The following is a 20,215-nucleotide window of genomic DNA, read 5'->3' on the forward strand; positions in this document are numbered from 1 at the left end:
GTGGAATTTAGTCCCATTTCTTCCTGGTATTGAATAGAACTATAAGTATTATATCGTTAGCTTGCACAGAAAAAAGAGCTTTTAATTGACCAATTTAGACCATGTTAGAATCACTTTACTTCCACACAATAATTTTCCTGAACCAATACTAGGACTCATAGAAAACTGGCCTTTTTTTAATACTTTAAAAATGCATCATCTGGAACACAGTTTGTTTGGCAGATAGGCTCTGTGAGAGAGTGAGTCTCTCCCACATTCTGAGGAAAGCATTAACCTCCTGTAGCCAGGGAGGAACCCACACCCTTACCTCAATTAAGACTACAGTAGCTAAGGTATAAGAACCTGGTAAGTTGAATTAATCAGGGGAATGTGAGGGAGAGGTTTCGACTTCAGCAGTTCTCTCTATGCTGTACAATCTGAACCTGACTGCTGTGAATATTCTGCTGAATGCTGTCTCATGTAAGATGAATTATTGTTCCTGAACTGTGTTTGCCTTGTCATTACACTGGCTCTGCCTTTTAAAGCCTGGAATAAAAGCTTACCTGTATCCAATATCTCGGTCTCCCATTGGTCATCTGGAATTTACTCGCTAAATTGCGGTGTCAGAAGTGGGATCCTAAAGAGACCACCATGGAAGCCGTTTTGCAACAAATGTTGGACCTCTTTAAACAGCAGCAAGCAGTGGTAACCGCTCCAGTACTCTCCAAAATGCAGGCCTCATATGATTTGGAGACCTTTCTTATCACTTTAGAAAGGGTTGTTACCTTGCAAGCATGGCCCAAAGATTCCTGTGCCGTACAGATTGCCCATCTTATAACGGGGGAGGCCCAAGCTGCATATGCCGCCCTATCCCTGGAAGATGCAAAAATATATGACCAAGTGAAGGCTGCCTTAGCAAGTCGGTTTGGCCTCTATCCAGAAGCGAACCGGTGGAAATTCAGGTCTGTGTCCTATGATCCTGATGGAAGGCCACGCGTCCTGGCCCAGAAACTGGCCAACCTCGCAGTTAAATGGCTATAGCCGGACCAACCTAATTCTGCCCGGCTGGTAGAGTTGGGCACTCTGGAATAGTTTGGTCTATAGGTCTATTAATCAACACTTAATAGGTCTATTAATCAACACTTAATTTATACAAAAGCAGGTGAAAAATAAATTATACAAAAGTAGGTGGAATTTTAGGTGTCAGACCTATTCATCATTCATATAACGCAGGAGATTTCACAGATACCTCCTGATTACGAATGTGACTCGATAATTTCCATGTAGATGTAGAAATTATGAAATTCATCAAGTTCTGAAAATGCTTTTTTTTCGGAACTTGACTGAGAAACTGTACACAAACCTGAGATGGTGTACAGCCTGTGAAGATTTACATGCCAGTCTAGCCATTGCAGCCAGCAGAGGGATCCACTAAAATCTCTCCAAGCTGTGTCTGCACTGCAGAGCCCCTGGAGCTGAGAGCTCCGGGGCACTGCAGACATGTGGCCCGGACTCACGGCAGAAGACAGAAGAGACAAGTAAAGAGTATGCAACAGGGGTGGGGGAAAAGGATCGGACACCTGCAGTGCCGCAAAAGGGGGGGCACCCGCAGGGGAGGTGGATCAGATATCGGAGGCCTCTGGGGAGGTGGCAGGATTGGGCACTAAAGGCCGTGCGGGGAGGAGGGCAGACGCAGTGAGGAAATCATTATGAATACCTCACCTGTAGGGGGAAAAGTATAATTTTTCTGAAAACCTGACCGCAAAAATAAGAGTTATGGTATGACATACCTTTGTTAACTCTTTTTCTTCGAGGTCCATGGGGTCCACAGCCTTTACGTTGGGGTATGAATCCCGTTCACCACACAGTTAACGCAAACGAGTTCTCTGCTCCCAGAATGCACCGGGGTTCCTCCTCATATACCCCACCCCCTGCCTCAGGTAGCCAGTTCGTTACCAAGCTCAAGCAGGCAGAGACAAACAAAGGGTAAGAAAGAAAAGACCCATACTCACGAGTCCCGACTCTCAAGAAAAGAACTACGGAAAAAAAACCTCCCCCAGAACTACAGGTGCGTCTGGGTGGGTGTCCTGTGGACCCCATGGACCTCGAAGAAAAAGAGTTAACAAGGGTATGTCATACCATAACTCTTATTTTCTTCTTCGGGGTCCATGGGGTCCACAGCCATTACGTTGGGGATATCCCAAAGCACTAACCCTAGAGGCGGGGACGCTCCTGGCTCTCGGAAAAGAGGAGAATCCTACGCCCGAAGGAGGCATCCTGAGAGGCAAAGGTGTCAAAGGAATAAAATTTGACAAAGGTATGGATGGAAGACCATGTGGCTGCTTTGATTAATTGCTCAGCAGAAGCACCCCGGCGGGCCACCCATGATGGACCTACCGCCCTAGTAGAATGTGCCGTCACTAAATCCGGCACCTGCATACCAGCCTGTGTATAAGCCAATGAAATTGCCATGCGAATCCACCTGGCCAGTGTCCGTTTACTGGCTGGCCAGCCACGCTTATGACAACCATAAAGCACAAAAAGTGAATCGGACTTCCTCCATTTGCTCGTGCGTTTAACATAAATTCTCAACGCACGGACCACATCCAGGGAAGCCTCACCTTGTGAGAGACCTGTGCTCTGAAATGCTGGAACTACTATTTCTTCATTAATATGAAATTTAGACACCACTTTCGGAAGGTAACCCTCCCTAGCACGTAGCACTGCTCTATCTTAATGAAATACCAAGAACGGCTCCCGGAAGGAAAGCGCAGCTAAATCCGACACTCTACGTGCAGATGCCATAGCAAGGAGGAATACAGTCTTTGCTGTTAGCCACTGTATGTCTAATGAATTTAAAGGCTCGAACGGAGGAGCCTGTAAAACCTTCAGAACTAGAGTCAAGTCCCACGGAACAACCGGGGAAACGAAGTAAGGCTGAATCCCCAACATCCCCTGAAAAAAGGTCTTTATATCTGGTCTCAGTGCAATTTTATGTTGGAACCAGACTGAAAGAGCTGACACCTGTACCCTTAAAGAGGCCAGGCGGAGCCCTTTTTCCAAGCACTGGATATCAGGAATTTCTGTGGATCATGCCCTTTCAGTTCACACCACTGAAAGTATGCCAAACCCTATAGTATATACGGGCTGAGGATGGTTTCCATGCCTTCAACATCGTCCGTATAACAGACTCGGAAAACCCTTTCTTCCTCAAGACAGAGGCCTCAAGAGCCATGAAGTCAGCGATAGCCGATGAAGATCCGGGTACCAGCAGGGACCCTGTAGCAACATATCCGGTCTCAATGGCAGAGGCCATGGAGTGTATATGGAGAGAGACTGTAGATCTGTGAACCAGTGCCGTCTCAGCCATGCCGGAGCTATTAATATGACGGTGCTGCCCTCTTGTTTGATCTTTCTGACAACTCTGGGCAGAAGAGCAAACGGGGGAAACAGATATACCAGCTTGTAACGTCACTTTACTGTCAGTGCGTCTACAAACTCGGCTCTCGGATCTCTTGTCCAGGATCCGTACCTGGGAACCTTGTTGTTCCTTCTTGATGCCATCAGATCTATTTCTGGTAGACCCCACCAGTCCACAAGGTTCCGAAAAACCTGTGGATGTACGGCCCATTCTTCTGCATTTATCTCTTGCCGACTGAGAAAATCGGCCTCCCAATTCAGGATTCCTGGAATGAACATGGCAGATATCGTGGGCAGATGAGTCTCTGCCCATACCAGGATCTTTGATACCTCTGCCAAGGCAGCCCGACTCCTTGTGCCCCATTGATGATTTAGGGAGGCGACCGCGGTGCGATTGTCCGACGGTATCTGCACCGACCTGCCCTTTAAGATTCCCTGAGCATGCACTAAAGCTTTGAATATAGCTCTTAGTTCCAGGATGTTTATCGGTAGCCGGCTTTCCGCCACTGACCACTTTCCTTGGAAAGTGTGTGACCCCGTCATCACCCCCCAACCTCGAAGACTGGCGTCGGTTTTGACTAATGTCCAATCCGGCACCCAAAAGGGGCGACCCTGCGTGAGATGCTTTGTCTGCAACCACCAGGTCAGGGACAACCGTACCTCTGGAGAGAGACGCAGCAGCTGAGACCTGATCGTGTGATGAGCCTTGTTCCAGCGAGACAGAACTAATTGCTGCAGTGGTCTGGAGTGGAATTGAGCGTATTCCACCATCCTGAAGGTGGCCACCATCGATCCCAGGACCTGCATGGCTACTAGAACGGATATCTGCCTGTTGCGAAGCAACCTGCGTATTCGTGATTGTAGGGCAAGGATCTTCTCCTTCGGCAGATATATTTTCTGCACCACGGAGTCCAATCTCCCTCCCAAATGACACACCTGTTGTACCGGACAGGGTGACGACTTTTGCTAGTTTATGATCCAGCCGTGACTGTACAGAAATGATACTGTCAGCCTCAAATGATCCTGTACCTGCTGTGGGGACTGCCCCAGCAACAGGAGGTCGTCCAAGTAAGGCAAAATCCTGACACCTTGGCGTCTGAGGCATGCCATCACCTTGGTGAATACCCGAGGGGCTGTGGACAAGCCAAACGGCAGGGCCTGGAACTGAAAATGTTCCTCCCCTACCGCAAAACTAAGAAATTTTTGATGAGCCTGTGTGATTGGGATGTGAAGGTAGGCATCCTGTATATCTAGGGATACCATATAGTCCCCCTGTTCCATTGCCAACACAATCGATCGCAATGTTTCCATCCTGAACCCGGGGGCTCGAACAAATTTGTTGAGCTCTCTCAGATTCAGAATAGGCCGGTATGACCCATTCGGTTTCTGAACCAAGAACAGATTGGAGTAAAACACCTCTTGGAACTGATTCTCTGGCACCGGAATCACTACTTCTGATGCTAGCAAGGCAAGAATAGCCTTCTAAAGGGCCAAAGCTCTTTCTGAACCCACCTGCGGGTTTACACAAAAGAACCTTTGCGGAGGAGTTCTCCAAAACGTCAGGGCATACCCTCGGGAAACAACTCCTCGAACCCAGGCATCCTCCGTCGTGAGGTGCCAGGGCTCTGAGAACCGAAGTAGTCGGTCCCCCACCCTGGGATCCGCCAGGGGGAGGCCCGTCCCATCAGTCCACTGGTTTATCCTGGACCCTAGATCCTGGACGTTTGTTCTGCCAGGGCTTCCTGGGTCCTGCCTTTTTTGGTGGAAATCTCGCTGAGGGCTGACCTTTGATCTTGCCCTGTGGCCGAAACCCCCGAAAGGACGCCCTCCTCAATTTAGACGAGGATGCTGATGGCAAACCTGCCGTCTTTGAGGCTGCCATGGAGGATACAATTTTGTCCAATTATGAACCAAAGAGAACACCTCCTGTGAATGGAAGGAATTCTAGGGCCTTTTTGGACCCAGCATCTGCCTTCCAATCCTTCAACCAGAGGATCCTACGTGCCACAACGGACTCTGCTGAAACCTTAGAGGAAAGGATCCCTGCATCCAAGGCGGCATCTCCCAAATAAGAGGCCCCTTCTCTAATAAAGGAGATCATATCCAGTTGCTCCTTAGCTCTTGCTACCCAGGCAGTGGCCATAGCTGGGCGGGTGGCCGTTCCTGCCAGCGAAAAAATTGATTTGAGACAATTCTCCAGTCTCCTATCCGTGGTTTCCTTCGGCGAAACTGCTGGGATTAGCGTTTAAGCAGCTGTGCCACGTGTGCATCAACTGAAGGTGGATTCTCCCACTTGGCACAGTACTCTGCTGGAAAAGGATATAGAAGCGCCATTCTTTTAGAAGAATGGCTTATCTTATCCGGATGGACCCAGGCTTCCTCCATAAGTTCTGATAAATGTTCAGACTTTGGGAATTCTGCCTTAACCACTTTCTGGCGCTTAAACAGGGGGGCTTCCTAGGCAGAAGATCCCCTTCCTCAATATTTAACACCGATTTTACAACCCTTATCAGAAAGGGGACATCGGCTACTGGGAAATGATCATCACCCTCCTCCTCGGAGGAGGCACTGGAGTACTCACCCATATGAGGCAATACATGGCGCCTAGATTTAGGCTGCTTTGGCTTGACAACCTGAGGCTGAAAAACCCCCGAGGATGATGCCATAACCTTACCAGCACCAGAGTCCATCCAAGGCGGCCGCATCATGGGCATAGGATGCATCTGCTGAGGTAAACCCCAAACCGGTGGTACCGGGGCAACCAGCCATTCCGCCACCTGAGACATAACCTGAGGCTGCTACCAGGACAGCTCAGATCACCCGCTGAGATAGAGAGTAAGACTCTCCTTTTTTTTTTTTCTACTCGTCTGCAGGACTGCTCCAGCAGATCCACTGTCTATGTGGTGAACACACCAAACAGGAAGAACTGGCTACCTGAGGCAGGGGTGGGGTATATGAGGAGGAACCCCGATGCATCCTGGGAGCAGAGAACTCATTTGCGTTAACTGTTTGGTGACCGGGATTCATACCCCAACGTAATGGCTGTGGACCCCATGGACCCCGAAGAAGAAAAAAAGAGCTTTTCGGAAATTATACTTCTGTTAGTGAGGCATGATGAATGAGGCATTATGTCATGATGAATAGGCCCCTAAAAGTGTTTGACATGCGCACGCTTATAAAAACCGTAGTAACTTTAAAATATATTAGCAATACCTGCAGAATATTCCTTAATGCATTCTTCAGTTGAGGGTTTTGATTTGATAATTCCGTTGCCTGACTTGAGATTTCATTTACAACACTGTAGAATTGTTTTACAGTCTGAACAAAGGCATAAAATACAGAATTAGTTTTTGAAACAGGTAAAAAAAAACAAAAAACACAAAACACCACAACTAATGCCACATATCACTGGATTATAGAGGTTTCTCATGTTATGTAGGAACTGCCGGTTCCCTGTGCTTGGTACAGCAAATATACTGTGTAATAAAAAAAAATAATTAATCATGGTCATAATCAGAAACACCAGCTACAAATCCTAATAGTTCAAGGCCTCTTAAACCAGAAAAGGCTATGGGTTTTACCGCCCCACCTTCTCTTCAGTTTAAACTAGCCCTTTAAAGAGAAATGAAAAGAGCAAAGTAGAATAGAGAACTAGACATTCCTAAGGGGGTGGGTAGGTTAGCATACTGTGTACCCAATCACCTCTGAGAAAGGAATTGAACTGTAAAACAAAAACAAAAAAATAAATACTAAAGAGTACACAAAGACAGAAAGGGGTGTCTATAAACCAGCAGCCTTTTGGAAGCCCTTCCAACTAAGATAGGAAGAGTTAGCAGGTATCAGTTGGCAAAATTATGAAAAAGTACAAGTAAGGCCAGAGGGCTACCCTGAAAATCAGGTACGACAAAGTTCCAAGATGTATCGCCCAAGGAGGACCTGACTGTCTTGGTTAAATGTGCTGACAGCTTAGAGAAAATCGTAATTATGTCAGAATAGTGCGGAATGGATTATCAAATGAGAGGAGACATTATGGGGTCAATCCAAATCAGGTGCAAATTCCAGGTAACAAGTTTGTTTCTAGACACTCGCATTGAAGCGTGCTCCCGAGAATTCTCCAATCCAATTAAAATTGCCTATTCGCCCTACTCGCAGTGAAGGGGTGCGAATTGACTGCCAAATGAGATTTGAGAGAAGTGCATGAAAACGTGAGGACACCATCCTGGAACCCTAATAATTTTGTTAGCAGGACCGTATAGAAGGCTGTTTGTGGGCATTAGGAAGGTACTGTAGGTTTTTAAATGGTGTCAAATGGCTGATTTGTGTGTGTGTGTGTGGGGGGGGGGGGGTTAAATGCAAGAAAATGATTAAAAAACAAACAAAAACTTTTCGCTTAATCTCAAACGAATTAAATGAAAAATGCAAAAAAAAAAAAAGTAGGAAAAAAAAAAAGGTGATTTTGGGGTACTTTGAGGGCACCTAGAAAAAATGATCTAAAAAAATATTTTTCAATTAAAAAAATATTGTAATTCAAATTTGGGGTGCGTAAAATAACAAAAAAGTTGATTTTCGGGTAATTTCAGGACAATTGTTTATTACCCCAAAAACTGACGTAATTATTGGACTAATTAAGCAAATTGGAAACTTCCAAACGCCTAATTAGTCATTAGGGGGGTGTCCAAGGGATTCAGCACAGTGTCTCAACATTTTAACCTTAAAATAAAGATTTTCCTTTCCATCTCTCACCCTCAGGCAGGTGCGAATGGAAAGATGCAAATTCAGTCTGACGGATTCAGTGCAGGTTGCTAATTGGATTGCAAAATGCATTTGCTATGCAAATTCGAAGAGAAAATAGCAACACACGATTCGCACCTAATTGGATTGACCCCTATATCCCTTTCTACGGGCATGTAAATACCAAACAGGGAATCCGAATGGCATTACTCCTACATAATGAAAGTATATACACAGAAAATGTATTCAAATGAAGAAATATTTAGGATCAACCAGGTGAGAAAATAAGAGTTATGATATAACATACCTTTGTTAACTCTTTTTCTTTGAGGTCCAGGCACCAAACAGTTAAAAGCTTCAGTTCCCAGGATGCACTGGGTCCTCCTCCATATATACCCCGCCCCTGGCTACAGGCAGTTTGTTACCAAGCCCAAGGCAGGAGAAGGAAGGACAATTGTACCACAAAAACACTCTCTCTCTAAGAAGAGGGAATCAGTGAAATACAAAAGAAAAAGATTACCCAATAACATTAGGTGCGTTAGGGTGGGTGCCCTGCGGACCTCAAAGAAAAAAAGTGTTATGGTATAACATACCTTTGTTAACTCTATTTTCTTCTTCGGGGTCCATAGGGTCCACAGGAATTTCCTTAGGGATGTCCCATAGCAGTTTCCTTAAGGGTGGGAACGCTCCTGTTTAGTAGAAAGGAGAATCAGATGCCCAAAGGAAGCACCCTGAGAGGCAAATTTATGAAATGTGTAAAATTTGACAAAAGTGTGGACGGAAAACCACATGGCTGCCTTGCACAATTGTTCAGCAGAGGCACCACGACGAAACGCTCACGATGGTCCCACGGATCGAGTAGAATGTGCTGTCACTGTTTGCAACAAAGAGCTCAGCTTGTGTGAAAGCTTGAGAAATTGTCATATGAAGCCACCTAGCCAGAGTCTGTTTGTTAACTGGCCAGCCTCGCTTATGACAGCGCTATAACACAAAAAGAGAATCCGATTTCCTAATAGGGTTGGTACAATCCATGTAGATATGTAGGGCACATTTAACATCCAGAGAAGCTTCACCTACAGAGAGGCCTGAAGACTGGAACCACAATTTCTTTATTCACATGAAAGCGGGATACTACCTTAGGAAGGTAACCCACCCTGGTACAAAGAACAGCTCTATCCTGATGAAAAATAAAAAAGGGAGAGCGACAAGAAAGGGCTACCAAATTAGAGGCAGAGGAGATAGCAAGAAGAAAAACTGTCTTTGCTGTCAACCACTTAAGGTCTACTGATTTCAGGGGTTCAAATGTGAGAGCCTGTAGAGCCCTGAGAACCAAAGAAAAATCCCACGAAGCTACCGGAGGGACAAAAAGGAGGCTGAACCCTCAGAACACCCTAAAAAAAAGTCCTAACATCAGGCAGCAGGGCAATTCTTCGCTGAAACCAAACTGAGTGCAGATTCCCGAACTCTCAGGGTGGCCAGGCGGAAACCCCGGTCTAACCCAGCCTGAAGAAAATCAAGCACTCGAGAGACCCTAAAAACTTCAGGATCATATTTTGTATGCTTACATCATGGAGTGTCTATGGAGAGACTCTGAAGGTCAGTGAACCGATGGCATCTGGGCCAAGCAGGGGCTATCAGTATTACTGTTCAACCCACCTGCTTGAAATGTCTGATGACCCTTGGGACGAGGGAGAACGGAGGAAAGAGATACGCTAGCTTGAAGTTCCACTGCACTGCTAGAACGCCCACAAAATCGGCTGAGGAATCCCTGATTCTGGACCCATACCTGGGGACCCTGTGGTTGTGTCCTGAGGCTATGAGGACTATATCTGGTAGTCCCCATCTGTCCACTAGGCTCTGAAATACATCTGGATGAAGAGCCCACTCCCCGGCATCTATATCCTGCAGACTTAGGAACTCTGCTATCCAGTTGAAGACTCCTGGTATGAATACTGCAGAGATTGCTGGAAGATGACATTCTGCCCAGACCAGAATGTTTGTCACTTCCTCCATGGCAGCCCGACTTCGTGTGCCTCCCTGATGGTTGAAGTAGGCTACTGCGGTGGCATTGTCGGACTGTACCTGGACAGGCCTGCCCTTCAGTATATCCTGTGCCTTAACGAGTGCTCTGAATACTGCACGCAGTTCCAGGATGTTTATGGACAGGAGACCCTCCTAGGTCGTCCATCTTCAATAAAATGTGTGTTGACCTGTCACTGCACCCCAACCGGGGAGGCTGGCATCATTAGTGAGGAGTACCCAATCTGGAATCCAGAAGGGGCAACCCCTGTTCAGACGAAATGTCTGCAACCATCATGAGAGGGACAACCGAACCTCTGGAGAAAGACGGATCGTCTGTGACCTTATTAACTGGTACTCCCCATTCAACGGGAGAGGATCAACTGTTGCAGCAGTCTGGAATGGAACTGAGCATATTCCACCTTATCGAAGGTGGATGCCATGGACCCCAGTACCTGCATCGCTGAGTGGACAGATACTGACTGATTGCGGAGAAATCTGCAAATCCACAATTGAAGGGCCACAATCTTGTCTTGTGGCAGAAATGTCCTTTGTGTCAGAGAATCCAGGCATGCACCTAAATGCACCATCTGTTGCACTGTAAAAAAAGCGATTACTTCTTCCAATTTATGATCCAGCCATGTCTGTGTAGACAGGCAATAGTCAGTCTGAAATGATGCTGCAATACCTTTGTGCCAATATCAGGAGATCGTCCAAGTATGGCAGTATCCCGACTTCCTGACACCTGAGGTAGGCCGTCATAACTGCCATTATCTTGGTAAACACCGGCGGGGCTGTTGACAAACCAAAAGGCAGCACCAGAAATTGGAAATGTTTCTGCAGAAACAAAAAACCGCAGAAACCTTTGGTGGGAAGGTGTAATTGGCACATGCAGATATGCTTCCTGAATGTCCAAGGTCATCATAAAATGTCCCGGTTCCATTGCCAAAACAATTGACCGAAGGGTTTCCATACGGAACTTGGGCAATGGATAAATGTGTTGAGACCTTTCAGATTAGGCCGGCAAAACCCATTGGGTGTTTGGATCAAAAATAGATTGGAATAACCCCTTCTTTGTTGATCTACCGGAACCTGGATTATTACTCCTAAATCCAGCAGGGAACGAATGGCCTGCTGGAGGGCTAAGGCTTTTGCAGAATCCGCCGGAGGAGTTGTGCAGAAAAACCTTTGCGGGGGACTTCTCCAGAAAGTAAGGGCATACCCCAGAGAGACCTCCTCCCGAACCCAGGCGTCTGTTGTTGCGAGATGCCAGGTATCCGAAAATTGAAGAAATCAGCATCCTACCCAGGGATTCCCCAGGGGGAGGCCCGCCCTATCAGGCCATGGCTTTATCGTCTGACTTGGAAGCCGGACATTTGCCCATGATCTCTTAGTTTGCAGTCTCTTACGAGAACCGGTTCTAGATCAAGACTGACCTTTCGCTTTTCCTTGCGGCCGAAAGGCTTTAAAGGCTGACTGCCTAGGTCTAGGGGTAGACCAGCCGCTTTGGAAGCTGCCAACCTAGCTACAATTTTATCCAATTCTGTGCCAAACAGGATGCCTCCCACAAACGGCAGGGATTCCAGAGCCTTCTTGGACCCTGCATCTGGTTTCCAGTCCTTTAACAATAGGGTTCTGCGAGCAACAACTGAGGCAGCTGATGCCTTAGAAGTCAGAATACCGGTGTCTAATGTCGCCTCTCCCAGGTAGGAGGCTGCCTCCTTGATATAGGAGATAATTTCCAGAGGCTTCTAGAGAACAGCTGACAGAGTATTTTCCAGTGCCCTTGTCCATTCTTCAATGGCCTTAGATACCCAGGCAGTGACCATAGCCAGACGGGTAACAGCCCTAGACCGAGAAAAGACCGCATTGAGACAGGCTTCAAGTCTCCTATCTGTTGAATCCTTAAGGGAGGATTGTGCCAGGATGTGCCATATGAGCATCTATCGTCGGCGTAACTTCCCACCTAGCGCATTTGTCCAATGGGAGGGGGAATAAAGCTGTAACCTTTTTTGTAACATGGAATAGTCTATCCAGAGAACTCCATGCTTCCCCCATAAGTTCAGAGAGATGCTCTGATTTAGGAAACTCAGCCTTAACAAATTTCTGGCGTTTGAACACCGGAGCCTTCTTAAGCTCTGGCTCTTCACTATCTATGTTTAAAACAGCTTTGACCACCCTAATCAAGGAGGGAACATCTGCTGTTTGAAAATGGTCCCCTTCTCCCGAGAGAGACTCTTGAGAGGAGCCCTGTATGTCGTCACACTCATCCGAAGATGCATCAGAGTCTGCAGGCTGGAAGGAGTGATAGGAGGAAGCCGACCACATTCTGGTTTTAAACTGTACCGGCCTGGCTGCTTGCAACGTTTGCTGAAATGCACCAGGGGATGGAACCATACTCTGACTTGAATGGGCATAAACATCCATCCAGGACGGATGCATAGGAGGCATAAACATAGCAGGTTGTAGCTGCTGAGGGTACCCCATAGTAGGGACAGGCCTAGGAGCAGATAACCGGTTTACAACCTGCGCCATGATCTGGGAAAAAGAAGCCCAAGGGGGCCCAACCCCACCTGACAGGCCATACATGAAACCAGCACAGGGGCATTTGCCTCCTGCTTTCATTTTCTTTGGATATAACAATACACACAATGTTATGCAAAGTAATATAATACAATGTGACAGAGTTCACCCCCAAAGTAACCCACACACCTGTAGCAGAGGGTTATGAGGAAGAACAGCAGTGATGGTTATAACTGACAGTTATAAGAAATTGCAGTATAATACACAGTAGACTTACACAAGTCACATACAATGCAAAAAAAAATAAAACATACATACATATACATATATATATATATATAAATATATATATATAAATATAAATATATATATATATGCAATAAGCTCTTAGTCAACTACGAACAGCACAAAGGCAAAGTAGGATATCGAGCTCTGTGTAACCTCGCCACCTAAGGAGAGGTATGCAGGGAGACTGACCAAACCTCCTAAGATTCGCTTCCACCGAGAGTGGTCTCTCTGGCCTTCTCATATACAGAGAGGAGCAACCCAGATGCGGGAAACCTAGTCTCTGGACCAGGGTCTGGGTTGGGGGGAGGGGCCGCCGGGGAGAGCCTACATGCCCCTAGGCTGTATGGATCCACAGGGCGCACTTATACATGACCGCCGCCATTATCATCCCCGGCTGCCAGATTTTATGCCCCTGTGGTCTAGTGGGCGAAGCAGTCTACCCTGGTTCCTTACAACAGCGGCCTCCGACAGGTCTACACCGCCGGAGGTACGGAATGCCACTCGGTTCCCTGCCGTCAGCGGCTAGCGGGGAACCACCTTACCGGTGTCTTCGGCTGCAGTCCTGGGCTCAGCGCTCACGCCCGCCGAAATCACCAGTTCCCTCACTGGTGTTGCGGCGCCGGGAGGGGTAGACCTAGCAGCAGCACTGGCGTCCATCCGGACTCATAGGTAGAAAAAAAAAAAAAAAAAAAAAAAAACTTGCTTGGGACTTCCGAGGCACATTTCTTCACAAGGTGCACTCCTGCGCAGCAAACAAAAAATTGAGTGCCTGTAGCCAGGGGCGGGGTATATATGGAGGAGGACTCATTGCATCCTGGGAGCTAAAGCTTGTAACTGTTTGGTGCCTGGATCACTATAACCACATACCCCAAGGTAATTCCTGTGGACCCCATGGACCCCGAAGAAGACAATACAAGGAAACATAATAAAGGGTCTGAAAAAAAGTAATCTGAAGTGTCCTTCTAAACCTGGTGTGCTAACAAGAGAATAACAAAGACCAGTAGGACGGTAGAATATTGTTCGCCAAAATATGCAACATTTTTGCCATAAAAGCGGCGAAAATGGCAAACAGGCAAAAATAGAGGGAAAAAAAAAAACACAGAAAAGTTTTCTCCATGCCAGTTCAGTAGAAAAAAATTGCAAAATCCCTATCTTTGACTAAAAATGTGGGGATTTCTTTAAGAACCCTTTGGACGCCCCCCTAATAATGAATGACCCCAACATTTTTTCACAAGTTGCACACTTTGGCGAAAAATAACCACACAAATTTTGGGTGAGAAAAAAAATAAAAAAATCGCTGAAAATGGGTTTAACGTTTAGGTCTGATTTTTTGAGGGGCGGTATGGATGCGTCAATTGTTCAAAACATCGCACGCGGTCGCAGCAGGCGTTTTTTTAAAACTGCGTTTTTACGACAAGAAAATATGCTTGCACCCATTTTAAATGTACCCCCAATTTACGTGGACAGTGATTGCAAATACGAATAGCACGTATTTTACCTGGTATCGAGGACTCACTTTTTCGGAATGGGTGGTTCCCTGGGGACACGCTCCACTGCGGCCAATCCCCTGGCTCCCCCTTAAATGAGTGATTTGCTGCAGACAATAAAACCAGGCGGACCTCTTTGGCGCCTGCGGCATTACAGGGACTGATGTGACGATGATGGCCCCTGCACCCAAAGTGAAGACATCCTCCGGAAAGTGTGTGGGCGACTGGTGCTTCGGGCCGGCTCGAGGCAGAACAAGGGTGCTATAGTGCACGCTGTGCGGCCGCTGGTACCCGCACCGGGCTGCCAGGGGTGTTTGTGGGCTGCTTCTGTGTGCACTAGGTGATTGAAGTCGCCGGGCGGCTGTCCATACTCGCCAATCCGACAGCATGGAGTGCGGCCGCCAGGACTCGCACCGGGTCACCAGGAGTGTTTATAGGGCCCGCTTCTGAACTTGCACCGGGGGATAGGAATTGGCCCGGCAGCATGGAGTGATATTTGTGACATACAGCGCGGCGTCTCAGTGTGGTGAGCAGGGAAGTCCCGAGATTGCTCACCACACCAATGTATAAAGTGTATAAGAGTTCCCCGCAGCCAGCCCGCTGTAATGTCAGGCAGCCAATTTGATGCCACTGCTGCTGGGCTCTGGCGATAAATACTGCAGCCCACACTGTTTTTTTTGTGTAAATAATGAGAGATATGGTAAGAACTTACCTTTGTTATATCTTTCTTCGAAGTTCATAGTGTCCACGGGGAGACCTTGGGGTATAGGTTGGGGAAACCAAATCCGGGCACCATGCAGTTAAAGCTTTCAGCTCCCAGGATGCACTGAGTCCACTCTCCCTATAACCCCGCCCCCGAGGCACCTCAGTTTGTAAGTAGCCAAAGGCCAGAGTAGGAAAGAGAGAGAACAAAAGACAACATCCACACTCACAGAGAAGGAGACAGGAAACTGGTGACCAGTAACATAGCCCATATGAAGCTAGGTGCGTCAGGGAGGGTGCCCTGTGGACCCTATCGACTTCGAAGAAAGAGAGATAACAAAGGTAAGTTCTTACCATATCTCATTTTCTTCTACAGGGTCCATAGGCTCCACAGGGAGACCTTGGGGATGTCCCAAAGCAGTCCTTATAAGGGTGGGGACGCTCCTGCTCTGAGAGGAGAATCCGTCGCCCAAAGGAAGCATCTTAAGAGGCAAAGGTATCTAATGCATAGAACCTTAGAAAGTTCTGAAACGAAGACCACGTGGCCACCATGCAAGACTGAACAGCCGAGGCGCCACGACGAGCCGCCCACAGACAGAGTAGAATAAGCAACATCAGAAGCCGGAACAGGAAGACCTTCCTGTGTGTAGGCCCCTGATATAGTCATACGAAGCCATCAAACCAATGTTAGTTAACTGGCAGGCCATCCTTTCTTGTGAAATCTATAGAGCACAAATAAGGAGTCAGATTTCCAGGGAACTGGTACGGTCCACGTGAATCCTGAGAGCACTGACCACAGCCAAGAGGCCTCACACCTACCGAGAGGACAGGTGACTGAAAGGCCGGTACCATAAGTTGCTGAATAAAAACCACCCTAGGAAGAAACACAGGGAGAGAGCAACTCACTGCCCTGTCTAGGTGAAATATCCAGAAGAGGGAGCCACAGGAAAGCGCCCTCATTCTGACACACTCCTGACAGATGCAAACGCCATAAAAGAATAAAAAAAAAAGAGTCTAAGTAATAAACCACGTAAGGTTTACCAAAACTAGTTGTTCAAATGAAGGTCCCCGGAGGACCCGAAGAACCACTGCCAAATCCCAAGGAGCCCCTAGGTGGGACAAAGGGAGGTAGAATCCAGAGAACACCCTTAATAAAGGTCTGGATACCCGGGAGTGGAGCAATTCTACACCGGAACCCTACTGACAATGCTGAGACCTGCACTTCCAGGGAAGCCAGGCGGAAGGCTAGACCCAATCCATCTAGAAGGAATGCCATGACTCTGGAAATCCTAAACACTTGAGGATCGAAGCTACTGGTACGATACCACTAGAAATATGCATGCCACACTCTGTGGTAGTTCCCAGCAGAAGCTAGCTTACACGCTCTAAGCATCCTGAAGATGACAGAGCCAGGGAATCCGTTGGACCTTCTTAGGGACGTAGTCAAAGACAGACTTATCCAGGTGCGGGGAAAGTCAAGGACCCTGAGACAACAGGTCCGGATGTTGTGGCCGCATGAACAGAGTGTCAATGAATATACTCCGAAAAACGAAGTACCAGATACGTGGGTCAAGCTGGAGCCACCAGCAGGACAGTACCTCCGTCTTGATTGAACTTCCGAAGAACTCGAGGGAGAGACCAGAGGAAACATGTACGCAAATTGGAAGGTCCACTTCACTGACAATGCGTCACCGAAGGTTGCTTCGGTATCTCTAGTACTGGACCCGAACACAGGCAGTTTGGCCAGGAGGAGACCATTGGCCCATGTCAGAATGTGTAAAACTTCTGTCATTGATGCCCGACTTCGAGTGCCTCCTTGACGTAAGTCACAGTTGTGACATAGTCGGACTGAACCTGTACAGGTTTACTGTTACGTATGTGTTGGGTCAGTTTGAGGACACCTAGACAGCTCAAAGTTCCAACATGAGGATTGGCAGGGTAGAAACGACCGATGTCCAACGGCCCTGAACGGAGTGCGGATCGGTCACTGCGCCCCAGCCCGAGACTGGTGTCCGTTGTAAGGACTATCCAGTCCGGGATCCAAAAAGGGGCGACCTTTGGGCCTGATTCAGAGCCGGACGCTCTGACCAGAGCGCTCGCTCTGAATCAGGGCCCTCCTCCCTCATTTGGAGCGGCCTCATGGACGCTCGCATAGCTCTGGGTTACCACCCACAGCTATAGCGAGCGTCCATGATGATGGTCACGATGGTCAAGACCATCGCGACCATCGGGCTTGCGACGAGACCCTGCGGTAGGGTCTTGGTGACCGCAAGCCCTGGAGTGATTTTGGCTCTATCAGAGCGAAAATCACTCCCACCGACATCACTACTGATGTCAGTGGGGCCGGACTCAGACGGTAGGCGTTCCCATGGGAACGCCTCCGTCTGGCAGCCACGCCCCTGGCACGCCCACCAAAGGGGGCGTGCTGTCAGTCAACATCGACAGCACGCCCCCTTTGGTGCGAGACCCATAACGACGGTTTGGCCGTCGTTATTCGGGTCTCGCGCATGCGCACGACGGAGCTCCCTCCGTCGTGCGCATGCGCAATTCGGCACCATATACCCGCTTGCGAGCATCCTGCGCTCACGAGCGGGTCTGAATGTCCCCCTTTGTTCATATGAGATGGTCGAAGCCACCTAGATACACACGCACCTCCTGAGAGAGCGTCATGGAGAAACCCGTTCGACCTGGAGAGGATCAGTTTTAGCAAAAGGCCTGGAATGGAACTGAGCATATTCCACTGTCGAAGGTGGACCCCATGGATTTCAGAACCTGCATAATTGAGTGGATGGACACTCATCAACTGTGGAGACATCTGCACACTCGTAGTTGAAGATTGAAGATTTTGTCTAAAGTCAGAAAGATTCTCTGATGCTGAGAATCCATCAGGGCTCCCAGATTAATCATTCTCTGTGAGGGATTCAGAGAGTACTTTTTCCAGTTGATTAACCATCCGTGCTTGTGATGGAAAGCAATGGTTTGCCGTAAATGGCGTTGAAGCACCTCTGGAAATCCTGCTAAGCGCAGGAGGCCGTCCAGATACGGTACCATTCGGATACCCTGTGCAGGTGGGCTGTCATGATAGCCATAATTCCGGTTAATCCCGGTGGAGCTGTGGACAGTCCAAAGGGCAGAGCCTGAAAATTTGGAAGTGTTGCTGTAGCATAGCAAACCGGAGACAACGCTGAGGAGCGGACTCTATACGTACATGTAGGTAAGTGTCCTGAATATCCAGCGATACCATACAGCCCCCAGGCTCCATAGCTTAGAAGATGGTGCGTAGGGTATCCCTCCTGAACTTTGGCACCCTTAGGAATTTGTTCGGGGGTTCAAGCTTGAGGATAGGCCGATGAGACCCATTCAGCTTCTGAACCAGAAAGAGAGTAGAATGATAGTGGGGCAGGCATAATTACCCTTGCTTATAGCAAGGACTGTATAGCTTTCTGGATTTGTAAGGCCCCGTTCTTGTCTGAAGGATGGCCTGTGTAGAAAAACAGGTGGGGAGGCCGTCTGAGCAGGCCTCTTACCCAAGCATGCATGGTGGTTTGACACCAGCACTGGGCGAACTGAAGAAGTCGGTCTCTCACTCTGAGATCCCTCAGATGAAGGCCTTTCCTGTCAGGCTGAGGATTTATCCTCAGGCATAGAAGCAAGGCGTCTTGTGGTCCAGGTCTACTTGGTTCTGGGTATGGCGGGCCCCGAGGAGGCCAACTGCCTAGGAAAGGACTGACCTTTAGACTTTTCTGGAGGACAAAAGGACTTAGTCCGAGGCCTTGTAGTGGAAGTAGCTAATAGCAGAAAGGCCGTTTGTGATACTGCCAGCGCTGCTACAATCTCGTCAAGGTCAGGGCCAAACAAGATCTCCCCATTAGGGGGCAATCCTTTAAGGCCTATCTTGGCATCGACCTCTGGCTTCCATGAGCACAGCCACAGGGTATGGCGGGCAGATACAGTGGCGGCAGAAACCCTTGGAGGTGAGGAGACCGGCATCCAATGTTGCTTCTCCAACATAGAAAACTGCATCTTGAATGTGTGCAACAAAAGACATCAGATCCCCAGAAGCTTATAGCCATGATCGGACGTGCAACAGCCCCTGAAAGAGAGTACATTGATTTCAGCTTCCACCTTCCTATCCCCAGAATCCTTCAAGGAAGGGATGGAAGGCGTAGTAGCATTTTTTATCAAGCAAATAACATTACAATCCACCGCAGGAGGTGATTCCCATTACTTGCAGTGATCCTCAGGGAATGGGGTACAGGAGGCCAAATGCTTTTGTGAGTGATACATCTTACCTGGCGAATGCCAGACCTCCGCCATGTGATCCACCATCTGGTCAGAGAGTGGGAAAACAGCCGAAGACATTTTAACATGCGTAAACTGAGGGTGTTTTGATTTAGAGGCAGGTTCGTCATACTCTATAACTAAGATAAACCTGACCGTAGGCAACAAAGCAGGGATAGCAATACTTGATATAGGCTACACCTCTTGATGAAGGGAATCTGAGTCATACACATCATCCATCTCTCCATTGTCTGACGACCCATCTGTGTCAGACAGCAGTGCAGACTAGGGAGACACCACAGTGCGTTTAGACGCCTGCTTAGGTTATTCTTCTCTAATATGGTCTGAAAGGCCGTAGCTTTAAAGAAGACATCCATCCAGGGTGGCTGTTGTGGTAATCCCAGCAAGGGAAATGAAAGACTGTAGTGGTACCTGAGGGGATTGCATGTACTGCAAAAAACCCTAGAAGGGAGCGACAGTCTGTGTCACAGGGGTAGACGGCAAGAACTGCGGGATACCCTGAAAGGGAAGGATAGCATGTTGAGGTAACCCCAAGTGGGTCACAACTGTTAGGGCCGCCAGGTGATCCGCAATGGAGGCCAGGGTCTAACAAAAAAAACTCCCAAGGGAGGGTTCTTTAAGAGGCCCGGCACCTGATGGCACATTATACATAACCCTTCCTGAGTCAAATCCTCCTTATTTACACCTGCAGCACATGACTTGCAGGATAGCAAAATGGGTGCAGTATCGTGCTCCATTTCCTGGTCAGACTAACAATTATTATG

General features: G+C 48.0%; 1 protein-coding gene across 2 annotated transcripts in view; it reads right to left on the bottom strand.

The window, feature by feature from the left end:
- FIRRM (FIGNL1 interacting regulator of recombination and mitosis) overlaps positions 1-20,215 on the bottom strand; it is a 207,558-nt gene that overhangs the window by 171,976 nt on the left and 15,367 nt on the right. For both annotated transcript variants that reach the window (XM_088460534.1, XM_088460533.1), the window contains exon 4: positions 6,613-6,717. In XM_088460534.1, the coding sequence (XP_088316660.1) occupies positions 6,613-6,717 (105 nt within the window). The remainder of the gene's footprint in view (positions 1-6,612; positions 6,718-20,215) is intronic.

Source organism: Taudactylus pleione, unplaced genomic scaffold (assembly GCF_031769625.1).
Source record: "Taudactylus pleione unplaced genomic scaffold, aTauple2 ptg000048l, whole genome shotgun sequence".
Classification (NCBI taxonomy): Eukaryota; Metazoa; Chordata; class Amphibia; order Anura; family Myobatrachidae; genus Taudactylus; species Taudactylus pleione.